Source organism: Pteropus medius, unplaced genomic scaffold (genome assembly GCF_902729225.1).
Source record: "Pteropus medius unplaced genomic scaffold, Ma_sr-lr_union100, whole genome shotgun sequence".
NCBI lineage: Eukaryota > Metazoa > Chordata > Mammalia > Chiroptera > Pteropodidae > Pteropus > Pteropus medius.
Window position 1 is genome coordinate 15,501,963 of NW_024355205.1, and position 20,031 is coordinate 15,521,993.

General features: G+C 36.0%; 1 protein-coding gene and 1 long non-coding RNA gene across 13 annotated transcripts in view; one reads left to right on the plus strand and one right to left on the minus strand.

The window, feature by feature from the left end:
- Window positions 1–20,031, plus strand: part of VEPH1 (ventricular zone expressed PH domain containing 1) — a 184,503-nt gene that overhangs the window by 124,724 nt on the left and 39,748 nt on the right. For 8 of the 12 annotated variants that reach the window (XM_039857868.1, XM_039857870.1, XM_039857869.1 and 5 more), the window contains 2 exons: window positions 11,547–11,686; window positions 14,439–14,573. In XM_039857868.1, coding sequence (XP_039713802.1) covers window positions 11,547–11,686; window positions 14,439–14,573 — 275 coding nt within the window. Of the gene's footprint in view, window positions 1–5,528; window positions 5,554–5,684; window positions 5,731–10,260; window positions 10,408–11,546; window positions 11,687–14,438; window positions 14,574–20,031 lie in introns of those variants that run through there. The other 4 variants (XR_005651754.1, XR_005651753.1, XM_039857877.1 and 1 more) reach the window with 4 other exon arrangements.
- LOC120598800 (uncharacterized) overlaps window positions 12,369–20,031 on the minus strand; it is a 40,019-nt gene continuing 32,356 nt past the window's right edge. Inside the window, exon 4 of the long non-coding RNA XR_005651755.1 lies at window positions 12,369–12,891. This is a non-coding gene — a long non-coding RNA (uncharacterized LOC120598800). The remainder of the gene's footprint in view (window positions 12,892–20,031) is intronic.

The window sequence follows — 20,031 nt, forward strand, 5'->3', positions numbered from 1 at the left end:
GAAATGAAGTAACAATACGTGCTACAACGTGGATGAACCTTGAAAACATTATGGTAAATGAAAGAAGCCAGACACAAAAGGCCACATGTTATATGAAATATCCAGAATAGGCAACTCCGTAGGAGCAAAATGCAGATTTGTGGTTGTCAGCGGCTGGAGGGAAGGGAATGTAACCGCTTAATGGGTATGGGTTTCCATTTGGAGTAGTGAAGTTATGGAACTAGGTAGAGGTGATGGTTGCACAACATCATGAATGTACTTAATGCCACCAAATTGTACACTTAAAAATGGTTTAAATGGTAAATTTTATGTTGTGTATGTTATAATAAAAACATATGACCACACATCCTATGACAAACTCCACACTTAATAAGCATCGAGTACTCCATAAATAAACATTATAAGCATAATTATAAGCATGGTTCTGGGTGAAGCCTTCTGGGCTACTAGAAGCAGCAAGCACTATGTGCTAAGTACCATTTTAAATGCTTTACTCTACCCTGAGTAAAACATTGTTATTCCTAAATTATAAGCGCAAAAACTGAAATATAGATAAAAATCTGCCCCAAATTGGCAGATAGATGGTAGACCTGAGATTTAATGCCCGGTTGTCCAGGAGCAGAATCTGTACTGTTAGCTGCTGTGCTGTAGGCTGAGCCCACCTTGCCCTGTGATAATGAAGTTGACCTGCTGATGGAAGCATGTTCTCAGGTTCTTAGAACAATGTTGATGAAGTTTCAGGTTTTTAAAGAACAGGCTATTTTTATTCAAATCGGCAAAGTACAGGCATATATTTTGAGTGCCTTTATTATTGATTTGCCTAGTCGCCTTTGACATACATATGCCATGAATGAGCCACAAGAAGTACAGTTCTCTTTCAGTGCAAATTCACTATGCTCTATAAGCTACTGACTGTGGTCAGAGACATCTTGTGCTCTCTGCAGTCTTCTCCTGTTGGAACAAGAGTTACGGGCAGTTTCTCAAATGTATCTCTCCCTCTCCGTCTTTCATTCCTGGGGCTAGACTTAGCTAAATGAGAATTGGTGGAATGACAAAGCAGGGTCTTGGCCATGAGATATGCAGGCAGTTGAGAGAAGAAAAACTATCATAAGCCCAGAGAATGGGAGTAAGATGTCATGGATGAGAAAAAATTAACTAGAATAGGAGGTCAGCCTCCTCCATGGATCTCCATACATCTCAAGTCACACTGTCCAAGGAGTGTGGCAACTTGTGTTGGATGGGCAGGTCCTCTGCATTGGCTATTCCAGAAGGGCACCATTTACACTATGGCCTATGGGAATGACACCTGCTGGACTCATGCAGTGGGAAGCCTATGTGGCTATAAGCAGTGGCCCTGCAGAAAAGGCCTAAAGTCATGTCTAAAAGGACACTGTTTACAGGGCACCCAGAGCTCTTGGACAGATGCAATTCTTGGCAGCAAATGAATGCCAAAGGCATGTTTCCAGCATGTCCATTCAAGTGGCCACAGGGAGATCCATGAATAGGGCCAGTCTCCACATGGGAGGGCTCTGGTAGCAGCGAGGCAAGATTCAGAGCCAGCTTTCATTCCAAATAGGAGATGGGAAGGGTCCCACTAGTAGGAGAAAGTGAGAACTAATGGCTTGCTGTTCATGTATCTCCATCTCTGTTCATCCCAACCCAGGCTACCTCCAGCCCAGTGGTGACAGAGCTCCTGGTTAACCTCCAGGTCTGCCCTTTTTGGTTCTGGAGGTGGCTCAGTCAAAGCCTGCCATGGGAGATTGTTGCTCTTGATGGGTGGCAAGGGCTAGCATAGGCAAAGGTGGGTTCTGTGGTATTTGTTCTTGGAGCACATGGCCATCTTAGGAAAGACTCCTCAACCCTTATCTCACCTGCTCTTTTTGCTGCCATTCTTTCAATCCAGGAGACCAGGCCAGGACTCGGTAATAACTGTTTCCTTATATATTTTCATGCAGAATAATACCAAATATGGTGTAACTGGTTGCTCAGATAATTGTGAATTCGTGAATGTGGAAAGTTCTCTCCTGAGGACACCAGCCCAATGGTTTTGTGCTAAGAGAGTTCCTTTGAGCGAGTTGCTATCACGACATATAGATAGGTATTAAATATCTCAATCATTTTTAAGCAGGCTCTTGCAGAGGGGTCATAAGCACTTCCTGTATTATGGGTCATAAATACATCTTGACTTTCTGATTCTCAGATTCCTCTTCACCAGAGAGGGCTTTCAGTAAAGCAGAAAAATTAACAATAAAGGCCTTACCAAGGCAGATACATTTTCTTTAATTTTAAAATGAAGCCATTATGATCTAAATACATGGGGGATATTGAATCGTGAGCTTCGCCATGCTTTCAAGTGCGTTTGAATCTCAAGATTTTAAAGAACACAATAGTTTTCTGAGCTGGTTCCACTGCAATCCTGTCTTATAGAGAGAGTCCCTTTTAACTGGCACCTGGCATCAGATTTCCCACACAAGGCAAATATTTGAGATGCCAGAGTTTCTGGGGGGCAGTAGGCCACTACTGTAGCCTCTGTTGAATGAATGTTGATTGTAGTCTCACCCCAAAGTTCATGCTACAGCATGGACCACTGGGAAATAAATAATTGAGGCAAGAATGATAATTCCACTCTATTAACTCTGATGTTAGTTCTTTAATAGATCTTTCTGTCTTCCTCTATGGGACAAAATATATAAACAGCTGTTTCAAATTTACAACTAGAAGGTTGAGTTTCTAGAAGCTGAATAACATTATTATTCTGTTTTATGATATAACTTTGGGCAGCAATAAGAAAATGAAGGTAGAAATAGTAAACCAGAAAGAGTAAAAAGTTGGCTCTCTTTAATGTTAATTATGATGATTAATGTCATCATCTCTGGATTGTAGGTTACCTAAGAATGAAACAAGTTACACTTGAATACAACTTGAAAGAAACAATGGATAAAACTAAAGCTTTCAAAGATATATTGACCTCCGTCATGTGTAACATTCATTTATAGAAAAATAATTTTAAGATTATGATATATGCTTCTACTATAGACTTTCTAGTCTCCAAAGCTAACTTGACAGAGGCAATTTATTTCTTTGACTTATTTCCCTGATTGCTATACTTCCAGTTCAGGTGGTTCCCACTGAATAACAGTAATACCGAGAGCTGGGATTTCATGGGTCACTCACATGGGTTTTCATCAAGAGAAGTTTGAGTATGAATGGGAATGTGCCACATAACTCATCCAATTGTACTATAATGATCAAAACTGCAATCAAAAGCAAAACAAACTATCAACAAAGCCCTAAATACTGTGTAAATGAAAGTGACATGTAATTTATAATAGAATTTACATAATTAAAAATACTTGGCTATAAATTAAACCACTCTTTGGCATCAACTGTTAGAAATTGCTATTTAATTTAAGCATAATACATTACTTAACATCTTCTGTTTCCTTGTGGTGGAAAAGCATTGTGCCTGGGCGTGGGAGGAAGGGAGGGGTGTCTTCTTCCTTAAAAGATAATGTCCTTTGTCTGATCACCCTCTCCCAGCTGACACACACAGGTGAAGTCCAGGATGGTGTAACTTAACATCCAGGCACTGTGCACATGAGCAGGTCCATAGCTCTACCTGGCCAATCTGACCTCACCTCACACTCACTGAGCTGTGGTCCCCTCTGAGGCCTGGCTTGGACTGTTCTCTCTATAGTCCACTCTGCAGACCTCCCTCACCCCTGTAGTGATTTCTCAGAAAAAAACTGTTCAGCAAGAATCTCAGTTTCTTCTTCCTCCTTTCCACTCCATAACAGAGGCAAGGCTGAACCTCAGACCTCCTGTGCCTGGCTCTATGATCTTTAACTAAATTGGCTGCCCTGTACTGGTACCTGGGAATGGATCTCCTTCCTGAAGATCATCATTGCCCTCAGTGTTATCACAGCTTGTCTAATATGCTCCCCCTTTCCCAGGCTGAAGTCCAAGGATGGGCAAATCGGGACCCACTTCTAATGGTTTCACACTTGTCTCTCTCTACTCCACAATCGTCCCTGAGCTGAAAAGTCTTCCCTTTTACGTCTTCTATGTTATGCTCTTCTCCCTACCAACCTTGGAACCGACTTGGCTGTCATCCTCTCCGCACCACAGATCTATGATGTAAATCTTTCATGTTCAGGGATTGATAATCTAAAAGGAGATGAGGAAATTTAGAATATCCTTCCTCAAGACAAAAGTTTTGCTTGCAAGCCTATTGCCATGCTGCATAATCCAACTTTGGCAGTTAAATTCTATCTTACCTTTTTACTCCTAAAACTGTCTAATGCCCACCCTATCACTCCTGTGCCCACCCAACTGCCAGGTCAGCAGAGGCTCAAGTGCATTAGAGCGAAGGTTATGAACCCAGGAAGGCAAAAGAGAAAAATATATTTAAAACCATAAACGTTAGCCCCATTCCATGGTAGTTAAGTGAGACATTATTTAAATCACCTGATTGAAGCAATATCAATTTTTTCTCTTTATATGATTTTTACTTTTAAAATTATACAGGTAACACATGAATATAAACCCTTAAAGAGAGAATTATAATAATACAGAAATATATAGAATAAAAATCGTATGCTCCCCATACCCAATCTCACTTCTCAACCCAGAATAATCACTGTCAGTGATCGATTTAGAGCCTTACAAATTTTTCTTCTATACACTTATATAAATATATGTGTTAGTATACCAATACAGAATTTTGACATTTTTTTCAAAATCAGGGCCAAAGACTAGGATGTTATACACCTATGGGTTTGTACATTCCTGAGTATACAATTTCCAAATTTCCCTTTGCTTCTCTGAATTTTATTTGTTTAATAAAGCAATCACTTGCAAAAGAACTTTATTTCATTTTTCTGATGATTCAGAACAAAAGCATTTGTCATGCTTGTTTGACAACTGGCTGGGATTTTTGCCACAGTTGGGAAAACGAGCATAGTACTTTTTGCTCTGGGTGAGATGCTGTACACATGGGCGTGTGACATGGCCAGTGGCCAACCAGCTGCTGAGAAGGGACCATGTATTTCTCAATCAATAATGTTGTAAATAGTGCTTAGTGAAAACGAGATGAAGTATTCTTTCTCATCGCTTTCCTGTTCTAGTTTCTTCATCAAATGAGAAATTTGTTAGTTTTTCCTCAAGCACACATCAGTTCAACAACTCACATTTCTGGGAACCTACTACAAAAACAAGCCCTGAAAATATCAAGATGATTAAAGCAATGTCTACTCTTTAAAAATTATTTGATATCATTTCAGTCATTTCAGAAATTCATCTTCACTTCTGAGAATCGAATTATTTTTTACATTGGAATGTCTTTTCTATTTTCTACATCAAAGTTGTGAGATTATTATTCTGTTCAAAATTCTAAACTTTAATTTGGGAGTGACAGAGAGTACAGCTTTAGTCTAAGACAAAAATATATTTTGCAAATCATATGTAATTAAAGCTTAATAAGTGGTCCGCACTGGCTTGTGATGCCTTCTTCCATTTTTTTTTTTCAGGTAAAATCAAAAGTATATTAAAGTGGTAAGTTAGTTCTACATTTTTCCCCAAAATTATAATCTATGTTGAGTTCAAAAACACGTTTTGTTTTGTTTTGTTACCTACTTTGGAAAATTACTAGTTTCATTTCTTTCTACTTTTTTCTGTCAATTTAGGATATTTATTCATTCTGGGTCAGTATTTTGAATTCCATGTCTTTGAAATACATCAAAAGAGAATTAAATGGAAGATGGAAGAAATGCCTTCTGTGGTTCCTGTCTGACTAATGTCAAGCAGGAAGAGGAATTCTGTTCTAACAGACCCTGTTGCCATCTGTCCTGTATTGAGTGCTGAGACCAAGTGCTGGTAACCTTGGGAAAACATCCAACCCACTTTGAGCAGTCATCACAGACACTAGAGTCCCTCTATAGCCCCTCATCAAATCATAAAATTTCAGAGCTAAAAAAATACACTCTGGTGTGGCAGTTCCTCAAAAAAGTAATTACCATATGAGCTGGCAATCCCACTTCTGGGTTTACACCCAAAGGAATTGAGGTCAGGGCCTCAAAGACATCTTTGCACACCCATGTTCACAGCAATATTATTCACAGTAGCCAAAGGTGGAAACGACCCAAACATTCATCAGCAGATGAATGGACAAACAAAATGTGGCATATACATACAATAGAAAATTATTCAGTCTTAAAGAGGAATGAAATTCTCATGAACCCTGTAACATAAATGAACCTTGAAGACATGCTGAATGAAATAAGCCAGACACGGAAGAATAAATATTGTATTGTTCTACTTACATAAGATACTTAGAGTGGTCAAATTCATAGATAGAAAATAGATTAGTGGTTGCTAGGGACTGGGAGGGAGAGAGAATTGGAGAGTTATACTTTAATAGGCACAGAGTTTCAGCTGGGGAAGACGAAAAAGTTCTGGAGATGGATGGTGACGATGATTGTACAACAATGTAAATGTACTTAATGCTACTGAATTGTATTCCGTAAATGGTTAAAATTCATGTTATATTTATTTTACCACACTAAAAAATCCTTACCCTCGTGCAGCTTACAAGCAAGTAAAAATGTAAAATTTTTTAAAGTACATGCTAGATCAGTTTTTGGCCTACCCCATTTTATAGATAAGAAGCAAGAGGACAGAGAGAAAAGATGAATCTACCAACAAAGGCCTTGGTTGTCTGACTTCCGGGCCAAGGATTTTTCTACTGAACTATACTTCCTTTTTTGAGATACTTCTATTACCTCTATTTTCTGAGCCTTTCAATAATATATTGGAAGGAGAATAGGCTGGATTCAAATTCCAGCTTATTTGCTTCCTGGAAGTTTGAAATTGCAATTTTCTTTTTGGTAAAATGGGGATAACGAAACCTGCTTTATAACAGTTCAATGTAATTTGTTACACTGACACCGATGTACAACATAGGAAGTTGATGAAAATTAGCTCCCTTCCTGCTAGCCCCTCGAATGCCTTCTTTGAATTTGTTGCTTATTTATAAATTCTATTCATTGAATACTTATATTCAATGAATTATATTTATTGAATACTTTCAACCTAACAATTTCAGCAAAATATTCCCGTGTTTTGAGTTTTTGTAAATCATTCTAGAAATACAGTTTGGAGAAGAATGGCTCAGTTGAAAAACCTGGGAAACAAGCCAAATATTTGACCCTTATTTAGCTGGATGAGAACTTTCACAGTGTAAATTTGATAAAAAATTCAAAACAAGAGCTTACTTATTTCTTTTTCCAAAACATAAAGCCAATTATTTGATATTTCTACTAGCTATTAAAAAACCAAAGCCATATTCTATTTTTATTCTATTTTAGTTCTTAAAAAGCACTGATCTCTAAATAAAAAGTATATAATGGCCTATTCTCCCAAGAATGGTGTGTTTCCCAGATATAATATAGACAATTGGAAAAACAGACGCACTTATCAACAAATAGCAGAGCATCATTAAAGGTACCACCCAGCCCTCCTTTTAACTCATTCCACAGCCTTCTCCAGCTCTAAGGAACTCTGAGCCTAGTCATTTTGATTATTTCCTCTGGGTTCAGAACCCTCTCCTACTTCCTCCTATTTTATTTAAGAATAAAAGAAACCAATTATTCCCATTTTACACAGGTCCATAAAGAACTTCTCTTTGTAGGTTTTCCAAGGCTCTTTAGACTCATGAAAAGATTTGTCCTACCCCCAGGTTAGTGAATTTTGTTGACTATATAGTAATTGCATAAAAAGTAATGCCTTAAGTTACAATTCTAGGGCTGGACAATGTATGTGGTCTTATTAAAGATATAGGCAATTTATTTTGAATTGTCTATCCTGTCCCTGCAGAAATAATAGGTAGCTCAGCTGGGGAGGCAGGTTCAAATCCATTAGACATTGTTGATCAAATGTACTCTTGGTATAATATGATGAAAATGGCATTTTACCTGTGGTCTTCCTCCCCAAAACTTGAAGTCTTAGTCTAATCGTGAGAAAAACAGACACGTTCCAACTGAGGGACATTCTACAAAATATCTAACAAAAATACTTCTCAAAACTATCAAGGTCATCAAAAACAGAGAAGGTCTGAGAAATTGTCAAGCCAAGAGGTGCCTAAGGATACATAATGAATAAATGTCATGTGGTATCCTGAATGACTTCATGGAACAGAAAAAGGACACTAAACACTAAGTACAAACTAAAAAAATCTGAGTAAACTGTGGACTTAAGTTCATTATAATGTATAAATATTGGTTCATTACTGGTCATTAATACTAACTTACAATGTTAATATTAGGGGAAACTGAGTGTATACTATACAAGAACTCTCTACACTATATTCATAATTTTTCTGTTAATTTAAAAATGTTCTAAAATAAAAGTTTGTTTAAATATACTAACAATATTTTAATATAGTATAGGGAATGTAGGGCAGGAATAAAGACATATGAACTGTGGGAGAAAAGTGACAGAGGAAAAAAAAATTCCAAAATGATTCTTAAAGATCTTCACTCAAAAGGAAGACCAAATGTTTTTGTATTTTGTATCATGTCTTTAAATTTATCCATGTGTATTATGTATATATTTTGGGCATTCGGTTTACAATATATATTCTATAAGTATTGTGGCTCATGTTAACTTCTGTCTTTATAAAGACCAAACCAAATCCTTTGAATTTTAGAAAAATAAGCCACAATCTACCAAAAGTAAAGGAATAACAATCAGATTCAGTGGATTATGGGAAAAATTATATATTTAGCAAAGCATGACCTCCTCTCCAACATAAGTCTAGAAAAATAAATAAGCCTTTGGGCATCAATTGATGAGTAAAACATTTCTTAATGAGCCAGATACACTAAAATCACTACCTGGAATTACACTGAACATTCATGCCTTGTGTAATTTTTTTCCAAGATGCTTCCTACACCTAAAATGCCTGTCTCCCTCACATTTTTTTCTAAGTTCAAAGTCTTGATCATCTTTCATGGTTCACCTCAAACATCTCCTCCCTAGTGAGAACAAACTGCTCATTTCTCTGAGTGGTCATAATAGTGTGTTTCTCCGTCATCTCATGGACTTAAAACAATTTTTCATAGATGTTGTTTATAGATGTTTATAAACAACGTTTTTTATAGCTGTTGTTTATAGCTGTTTCTCCCATTTGGCTATAAGAGTCTCAAGATTAGGGTCCATATCATAACCACTCTTCCTCTCCACATAGTGTCTGACATTCATTCATTTGTTCAACAACCATTTACCACATGTCTACCATTCAATATCATTGAATGAACAGGAGGAGGAAAATTACAGAGAAAAACGAACAACTAAATGTTAATGTTGTGGGGAAAACTTTCCAAGCAAGGGAAGCCTTGAAAATAATGAGTAGAAAAAATATTGATACAGGTCAGCCTTACTGAAAGCATTAACAAAACTTTCTATCACAGCACTGATTTATTTTTCCAGCCAGTGTATATGCTTCTAAGTTAGAGGTCTCTCTTCTACCACTTTGCCCCTTTTATGCACTCTGGGACCCCTGCAGTTTGTGTGTAGAAAGCTAGTAGGCCCCGGGTGAGTAAAATAAATCCAAATGACGTTCATTTTCAAAAGAAAACATGAATGAGCAGCAAGAATTTAGGGCAAGGAAATAGACAAAACCTGTTTTTTCGGGGCAGAGGCCTGAAATCCGACTTGCGACTCTCAGGTCCCTGCATGGGTTCTTAGAAAAGAATTTTGTTTCCTTTCGAAACTTTCTGCTAAAGCAAAACATGTTGCTGTCTCAATGTATACATATATTAGATTTATTGCAAATACTGTTTTTGTGTGTGTGCTTTTATGGTAGACTTGGTTTGCTATTTCTCTAGCATAGATTAATTTAAATTCCATTTTTCAGAGCATCAGTGCCCAAAATATACTTCTAACTACCATTGTCAAACAATTTCTCATAAGGCCATTTTAAGCTGATAGTGTGCTCTGTTCTATTCTGGGGTCTTTCCAACCTTCAAGCACTCTTTACATCTTATGATCCATTCACCCCCAGAATGTAGAAATAATTTCTGATTTTATATGCAGATACTGAATGCCCAACCCCAATCTTTTTTTAATTCCCCAAACAATTAATTTCATGAGAACTAGTTCTCTCTCATACCAATATTTCAGAATCACAGGAAACTGTTAATATTATTAAGATTTCAGTATATATTTCTAAATGGCCCTATGACTTTATTGTTCTGTTTCCAGTGCCTTCGCCTCTAATCTGTCACTGGCCAGTCTCCCTTAACTCTTCCGAACTCTTCCTGAAAAACCTGTTATGCCTTCACACCTGATCCCCGATGGTGCACAGAGAAGCCTCCTCACCTTCCAAAGGAATCCAACGCATCCTCGTAGGTAGGGACTGACTCTGGCACCTTATTAGGGTCCCCATTGACTTTTAACAAAGTCTATTACATTTCATTTTTAATACTAGGGCACAGTGAATCTATTAAATTTCAAAATATTCCACTTAAAATGTCAGATTAATTCTGAAACAATAAATCCCCCCATGAACTGTTAATTTGACTACAGATTTTAAAATTTTCAGTATGGTATATCCCCAGTGTCTAAAGCATTCCAACATGGTTATCAGCTCAGCTGAGTTCAAATCCTGGCTCTGCCACAGATTAGGCAGGCTTGAGCAATTTTTTTTCTGAACCCCTGAGCATTATTCATCTGTCCAGATACTCTCTGTGGAACATCTATTGTGTGTCACATGCCAAGGTCATAGGGTGAACAAGGCAGTGAGAGTGATCCACTAAGCTGACCCTCAAATGGGCTAAGTTTCCTCATCTTTAAAATAGAAATAATAAGCCCCGTCTTGTAGGATCGTAAATGTTGAATGGCTCCTCCAACATATGGCTTCTCACTACCTTTGCTATCTGCTGCCACCTCCACCATCCCCTACTTTCTTGTCTCTGAAGGACAATATTAACTAAGCTTCTCTGCTGAAGCTCTTCAAGATAAAATGACCTTTTGGAACCAGACCAGGACAGTTCATAGGAAGCTACACTTCTGGACAGAAGTATTCTGGAGGCTGTCAGTGTGGGTCCTGCACAACCAAGAGAACAGTGCCCCTGATTCATGGACACCATCCACTGCCCAGGAAAAGCCTGGGTTTCCTTGATCTGGTTGCTTATTCTTTCTAGGTTATCATTTCAAGGTGCCCAAATCAGATAGAAATCAGATATCACATGATATCTCCTTCTTTATTGGAAAGAAGTTTTTTTTCTTCCATGTGAGTCACTTGGAGATTCCTCATGCATTGTTAATTAAAACAAGAGAAAGATGGATAAAATATAGCTTGTTTAAAGCATTTGTATTTAAATCTACATTCTATGAATTGAGTCCACTCCCAAATACACAGTTGTTTGAAGTTATTTGTTGACAAACTGAAAACTAAGTATGCATTTCTAAAGGTGTTTGTGTGTTGAAGAATAAAATGTAACTCTAGGAAGAATCTAATGTTTAATGCTATGTGTATTTGTTTATAGACTCTGTTAAAAGTTGTGTAGCCAAGTTGTTCTTCACCTGCTCCTTGAAGGGTCATTACTGCCTATACAGTAAATCCAGTTTTATTCTCATCAGCCAAGAACCTCAGCTGTGGATCCAGATCATGTTTCTATTTCAGCAGGTGCGTATAATTCGTGTTCATCATGGCTCCTTAATGAGTCAGTGGGCTATGCATTTATAATCATTTTTACTGAATTATTCTTTGACCAAAGTGGATATGTAGATAACAGCAATATATATACATTTCATTACTAATTTTTAAATAAGGATTTTCTATATTTTAGGATAGTTTCCTTATAAAAGGCCCTGGATTACTAATCAGGAAGCCAAACCTATTAATATCTTGATATCCTTACTTTTAAAAAAGAAGAACAAAAGGGAAAATGCTTTTGGTTAAACAATGGCAACAACGACAAATCCCAGCTGATATGGAGGAATAACTTCCCTTGTGTAGAGGGAGCCTTTATTTACAGTCTTTCAATCTCCAGTTAATTTTTGTGTCAACATATTCTTTTCAACTTTGTTAAAAAACTAGAATGCTACCTTTCCCATGGAATATATGTACAGGTAAAATTGCATAAAGAGGAACTTTGAACTTAACAATGAAAATTTGATGCAAAGATTTTAGCATCAAAAGAGATTCTTATTTGGAAATACTTACCTTGACTGCATTAAACTTTCATAAAAATTTTGAATATAGATTATAAAATGTTAGCAGTAGAAGGGATCTTAGATATTATTTTTATAGATAAGAAAATTAGAGGGCTGAACTCAGGCCACCTGACTCCTGGTCCAGTGGCCTTTTCCCTGTTGCCTTTGTGTTGAAAAATAAAAATGCAGGTGGGTGCAGGAAGGAAGGAGGCAGAAAAAACAGAATGCAAATGTTTTAAAATGGTTAAAAATTAGGCCAAGTGATAAGATAGTTTACTTACTTCTATTAATAAAACATTTCTATAATAGCCTCTACAAAAGTCACCAACCAGATAGTTATATTTCTTTCTAAAGGCAGATTAATGCTGAATATATCGTAATCATAGATGTAACTATAGTAATTAAGAAATAGACTACATAGAGATGTTTTAAGACTATCATCTTTTCCTGTATTAAATTTCTTAAGAAGACTTATTAACACCTCATAGAGAACAACTCACATTTTGATGTGAATCAAATTGTACTGGAATATAAAAAATAGCATTGCTCTTTCTTCATTTTCTTGAAATGAAGACCTATTTTTCTTCTACTTTACTTATATTTTTCAAATAGTTTTCATTGGTGATTTTGTATTTGGCTTCATCTTTGCCTTTCTTCTTAACAGTTGTCAGTTTTCTGAAAACAAACCAAGAAAACATGCTTTTATTTTTGTTCCTGGGTCTCATTTTATTTACCTAGTCTGATCCTTTGCCTTTCTTTTAGGCAAAATGGCCAAAAAGCATCTGTCTATGTTGCTTTTTCTTCTTTTCCACACCTTTGATATTGAGTGGTCTGGATGAGCCCGGACTTCACAATATCAATAAAAGATTTTAATAAAAATCAATTCTTTGACTTGATGATTACAAGCCTAGTTCTAGCCTTATATGGTGGGCCAGACTGTTTCTCTTCTAGAATTTAACACATTTGTGGAGCTCTTAAATTCACTGATTCCAGTCTAAATGCTCCTCTTTGGACTGATAATTAATTAAACCCAGTTCTGCTCCTCTTTAAATGAAAAAATCATGTACTATTTAAGTTTCTGATAATAATTAAGAAATTTCCAGTTATGTCTACATTATGGTTGCATAATCAATTTATCTGTTACTGGCTCTTAGCTTTTTTAATCTGTGGGCCACTTACACAGGCTATAAAATTCTCCACCTTTCCCCACTCAGTATAAGAAACAGATAATCTTGATGATAATAATGAGATCTTTACTGGAAGAAAATTTACTGATTTTTATTTACTAAATAGAAACTTTATATACACAAACACCCTAGAGAGCCTCATAAGTTAATGCTTGAATGTCATTGACATAGAAAATAGGATTTTATAAGCCAATATCATTATTTTATTATACATAAAGTATAATACGTGTGGCATTATATGTATATAAATAATATTTCATGCCCTTAGTTGATGTTCTGTATATTTTTATAAAATGGTGCCCTTGTATTGAAACCTTCTCACATTTATAGGTATAACATCACAACATGTAAGTGACTATTAAAAACATAATTGATGAGTAAATATACAAACACAATCTAAATCTTTCTTTGAAATTTTTATTTTCATTAGTTTTAATGAAATATATATAAACGTGATTTTTTTTTTACACTAACAATCTTATTATATAAAACTTAGAGTATCTTAAAGCTCTTGGAATATTCATCCATTTTACATTTTAGGATTAAAAATGTTTTTGTTTCCTCGCATGCCCACTCACACTGTTCATTTTTGAGTAGTTGCATAACAAACAATTAGTTATTTAATTTCTAGTCTTCATCATCTATTCTGATATTTGTACTTTAGCTTTAACTTTATACCTTAATTTTCAGATCTTTGTAAAAATAAATATGAATATTTATATTAACCATTTTCCAGTTTGGAAACATGCTTGGGAAATGACTGAGATACATACTACATTACAAAGCTTAGGCATATTTATAGAGATCAATAGCAACTGCCTTGAAAATCCTATTCAACAATTTTAATTTTCTGTTAAAAATGAAAAACCTAAAATGTATTATATGTTTGATCTTCAAGATAGATTTCTTTGTTGTTTTATTTAAATTTAAATCATGTTAAAGATCAAACCAAACCAAATAGTGCCTTGTAGTCAATCAACCAATATTGTTGAGATCAGAAAAAAAGTGTTGTTTTTCTCATTAATTCCTTTTCAGAGCCTATTTCCGGAGCCCCTGTCCATACAAAGTCGTTCTGTGCAATTTCTCAGATCTCTGTGGGAGAAGACACAGGCAGAGGGTGCTCACAGCTTTGAAACGGCCATGATGGAGTCCACATTTCTGCAGCAGAAGGTAAATGCTTATTTCCTTGGACACGTTATTTTAAACTAAGATTCAAGATTATCTTGAAACAGTTTGCCTTTTTCTCAATAGCTCAATGTTTTCCTTCTTTATCTTCTTTTATCATTATCAAAAAAACACTTAATAAGTAATGATTTTCAGGTGGTGCTACAGTGGACTAAAGACAAAGTGCTATCAGCAGACAAGGTCATTAATGGTCTGTTGTGACTTTGTTAAATTAACATTTGTTAAGTGGTGCACGGAGTGCAGAGGGTGAGCCCAAGTTCTATAAAGACCACAAGAGAAATCAAAATAGAGTTGATTACTCACAGGTCCTAGAGGAAATACACAACAGGCCTGAGGGGACATGCGAGGGGGTCCAGGCAAGGTGCAGACAGAGAGAGAGGCAGGACCTGGGGCACATGCCTGTATTTGGGTCTGTGGATAAAGTGCTTTGTGGTTCCCAAGCTAAGAAGGCCAGATTAGTCAATTTAAACCAAAAATGAACAGGACTTTGGTGAGCCCCATGGAGCCTTCTCTAAGGGACACACAAGGGGAAGGGCCTGGGAAGCAGGAGAGACTTCATTACAAGGGCAGTTGGGGAAGTCATATCGGAAACTTAACATTTGCTTATGACTCTGCAGGCTATTATCTACGGCATTCACTCGCATTGGGGGGCTGGTGTCAGTTTAAGACCCCCATAGGTGACTTGGCCAAACAAAATGAATGCCAAGGCAGGAATATCATGGAGTAGCTTAGCTAAATTCTCGACACTTCCATTTGAAGCTCACACGGTGACTTGATACAGCCCACTCGGAGCCCACAAAAACTACACTCAGAGCTACTCAAAAACTACATGCATGGTATAGAATAGAAAATGTTTGAGAAATGAAGAACATGACTCTAGAATTGAAAGGGAAAGAGCATCAGGGAATTGGCCTGCAGGTTCTTGAGTGCTTTTCATTTCTTCCCTCCATACTTCCTTCTTCTCATCCCTTTGTCCTCTGCAATTACCACAAAGCAAGAAAATGAAGACAAGGTGGGCCAGAGGAGAGAGAGGGCAGAGGGCAGGGTGGGGGGAGGGGGGTGAGGGAAAGAGAGAGAGAGCATGCGCTAGCTCTGCTGATGCAGGCAAGTATGATTTGAGACACAGAGCATTTTAAAAGTGTGGAAATAGGGGCATAGCTCTCAGAACAAGGTTGGCTGAGACCTCCTGAGCAGGCCCCTCAACTAGGAGAAGACCAGAATGTGGAAATATCCCCATCCAGTCTATAGAGTGAAATGGAAAGAGAATGTACACTGATGTAGTCAGATTTGCATATGAGGAAAGCCACAGACCTGGGTATGGAAAGAATGATTAGAGGAAACCAGACTGGAGACAGGAAGACTATCAGAAAGCTCTTACTATCATCAGGTAAGAAATGAAGGCTGGAAGTAAAGCTGGAAGTTGTAGGAAGAGGATGGATTCAAGAGCTACGAAAGAAGTAGAATCAGCAGGACCTGGTACCTGATAAGGAAAATGAAAGAACCAAGGATGACACTACGTGCATTGTATGGGCAGATTGATGATGGTGCCAGCCTGAAGAAGACAGACCACAAAGGGAGCTGATGTAGAGAAAGAAGATAAAGCATTTTGGTTTATATATTTGAGTCTGACTTGTTTGTGTAGGTAACCAGGTGGTGATGGTAGTTGGAATGCCATTATGGACCTCGGGAAGAAGACTATAACTGGAGATAAGAATTTGGGTGACATTAAGGTAGTACTTAACGTCATGACAGTAGATTCGATCACTCAGGGAGAATATGTGTAGTGAGGACAGAGATGGTTATTGATATCTCCTTAGCAAATAACAACTTCTCTAAGCCCTTCCCATACTCAAAGATCCTGATTATTATTTTTCTTCAAGAAAACCCAGGATTAAGCATTAGATGCTTACTGAGCAAATCAGAGGTTCTAAGAGTATATGATCATGGTCTCCATCCTTGTTTTACTATAGAGAAGGAGAACAAACATACTAATATTAAATAAAATCAAAGTACAAACAAGTAGCAAATTCATCAAAAACTTTTACTGCGAAGCTAACTCAATACCTTTTAAGTGCTGAAGGATTGTAAAGGGATGAGAAATGGGTGTGATTAATCAGTTTATTTAGAGTGAGACATTGAGGACACATTCAACTATTGCGTCATTATTTGCTAGCTTTGGTTTAAGAATTAGACGTGCTGTATTAAAGAGCAAAGGAAATGCCACAATTGCATCAATGCAAAGTAGAAGGGGATTCTTTGCATATTTCATTCAAATTTTAAACTGTTGCATCACGTTTAAAGACAATGCCTCAAATTCTTATAAATTTTGTATTATAAACTGTATTTTAAGTAGAGGCAACTAGTAGATTAAAACTTGGCAGGCAGCGTCAAGTCCTAAGAGATTTTTTTTAAAAAGTTGGCAAACCTGTACACTTATTTCTTCTGTTTTATACCAATAAATGTTCCTCTAGGGAAAAATTAACTGTAAACCAAACTGTTTCAAAATTTTTAAAGTTTCATAATTTGGTTTATGCCTGGATAATAGAAAAAACTTTGATCTATAGAATATACATTATGTGACAATGTTATCTGCCTCGGTATTTCTCAATCAAATTGATTGTCTTCTATTTTTTATAAAGTGTTCTGCACACTAAATTCAAAATAGCTGTGAAAAAGGTCCAAAGACTGCTTTATTTTTACCGTATGAACAGTGTATACATACACCAGTGTTTTTAAAGTGATGAGCACATGTTTATCTGCTGCTGTGACCGAGTTAACACTGAAGCCAAGTGGTTCAGGATTCGGCAAAGAAGGAAGAAACTCCTTAGATAATTCCTGAGTCTGTAGAATGTAAAGCGCTGGAGGGCTTGTTATTGTGGTTGCTTTTTGTAGTATCTTGGAATTTTAGAACTGAAAATCAACAGCAAGATATCTATTAACTTGCAAAAGGCCTGAAGGCAGGGATTGCACCACACACTTTGCATAGGGAAGAAACAATCTTTTGTTTTGTGAAAAACTAAAGTTTTGTGTTCATGATGTCAGATAACCTACCTATCTTAACTCACACCTACCAGAGTAGTCAAGCATGTTGACTCTGAAGCCAGATTACCTGGGTTTAAAATCTGGCTCTGCCACTTTCCAATTCTGAGGCCTTTGAGTCTGTGCTGCAGTTTCTTTACAAAGTGGATAAATATCAGTAGCTACCTCATAGAGCTGTTTGAGGATTTAATAAGTTAATACATAGAGAGCTCTGAAAACAATAACCACCATTGTGATTTCTCAATAAATGTTAGCTAATACTCTGCTCTGAGCCAGTGTTTCTCTCTCGTTCTCTCTCTGTCTCTCTCTCCTCCTCATCCTCTCCCTCCTGTCTTCCTTTTTTCTCTCTCTCTCCTCTTACCTCCTTCCATCCCTCAAGAAAATTCAAATCTGTCTCAGATGCATTAAGAGAGGTTCAGAGTAGAGATAGAAAGATGAACCTGAAGGACAACCTGAAAGATGAACCTGAAGGATTGTACTTTTCTGATTTGATCAGACCAACATTACCAGAAAACACTCTCCAAATGTCAAGGAATTTGCAGTATAAAATTCAAGTTATAATTTGCGAACTATTTACTATTCTCACACAGGAGTAGAAATGTGAAAATCCTTATGAAATGTAATGTTATAATTTTTTTAAGTTATAAAAATATAAGAAAATTTTAATATAAATATAATGTATCAGTTCAATAATTCAAATAAAAATATTATCATCTCTAAGTATTTAAATGGCATTTGAAAAAATTCAACATCTGCTTTTAATAACCAAACATTTTGTATAAAAACTTTATTAATGTCTGTCTCTCTAATAAGACTGGTTTTCTGCGAGAATATATGTTTGTCATTGTACACTCAGCACCCAGAGCATCACCTAGCATATAATAGCACTCGGTGACATGTGTTGACTGAATAAAATGAATGAGCATAGTTAATAACTAAAAATGGAAAGATGTATCCTTAGCATGATAAATATTTGTCTTATAAGAAAAATTATACTTAGGGGTGAATTATTGGAGATGTTTTTATTACATGCAGAAATAAAACTAGAATACCCATTATAATCTTTTTTATTTAGTATTGTTCTAAAGCATTAGCCAACATAAGAATGTCAGTTCCATGAGAGCAGGGACCTTGTCTGTTTTGTTCCTACAGAATCTTGGGTGTCTAAAGAACATGCCTGGCTTATAGTAGGTGTTAAAATAATAGTAATATGTTAAATAAATAGAATACAAGACAGAAGTAAGGATTATACTACTTGAAAGAAGGAAATAAAATCAACGTTACTGAGATATTCTGAGAATCAAAAAAACTATTAGAATTAATAATATTATCATCATCATCATAATTAACTTTTACTGGGCATTTAGAATATGCCAGTCATTCCACTGTGCATTTAATATCAATTATTTCACTTAATTCCAACAACAACCCTGTGAGATAGATAATATTATTATTCACATTTTACAAAGAGCAAACTAAGTGACTTTAATTTTCTCAAAGTCACAGAGCAATAGAGAGAAATGAGGCTTGAAAAAACATAGTGACATATCAGATTCCTGGCTGGGAATAATGAACATTGCAAAGGTGTTAATACTTCGAAGTCAAATAACATTAACTAAGCTCCAATTTAAATTCTAGCAGAATGATTTTTGATACTTTATGAAATGATGGTAAAACATAAGCAAAAGAATAAACAGGTGAGACTAGTTTTTAAATTTGGGGGGAAAAAAATAAGAGAACTTCCCTAAATATTAACACATGCTATAATCATTAAATCATTCCACTTTTATGGCAAGGATTAACATGCAGATAAATGGAACAGACTACATAGTCCAGAAACTGACTCAATTATGTACATATAATCAATTAATATTTATATAATTATAATATTTATATCAATTAATATATATAATTGTTTAACTACATATAAAACAAGTTAAAGCCTTAAAAAAAACTAGATTAGTCAAGCAAGATGAACTAGCTCTAGAGCTCTGCTGTGAAACGTCCTACCTATACTCAATGATAATGTATTGTACACATGGAAATTTGTTAAGGTAACTTTTATGTTGTGTTCTCACCAGAATAAAATAAAATTTCAAAGAAGTAAATGTTTTTAAACTAGAAAAAAATAAACTAGTCATGAAAATCCTAGAGTTAATTTTATATGTATAAAAAAAGTACAGGCATTTTCTATAGTTAGAAATTAGACAAAATGCCTGCTATATATCACCCTCAATATTTTAACATTTTATTGCAGTACCCAATGCAGAAAGTCAAGAAAAGCAAATAAGAGACATGAAGATTGAAAGAAAAGAAACAGGAGAGGGGGAGAGAGAAATTATTTACAAACAATAAAATTATTTATATGAATATTCAAGAGAATCTAACCTTTAGAACTTTTAAG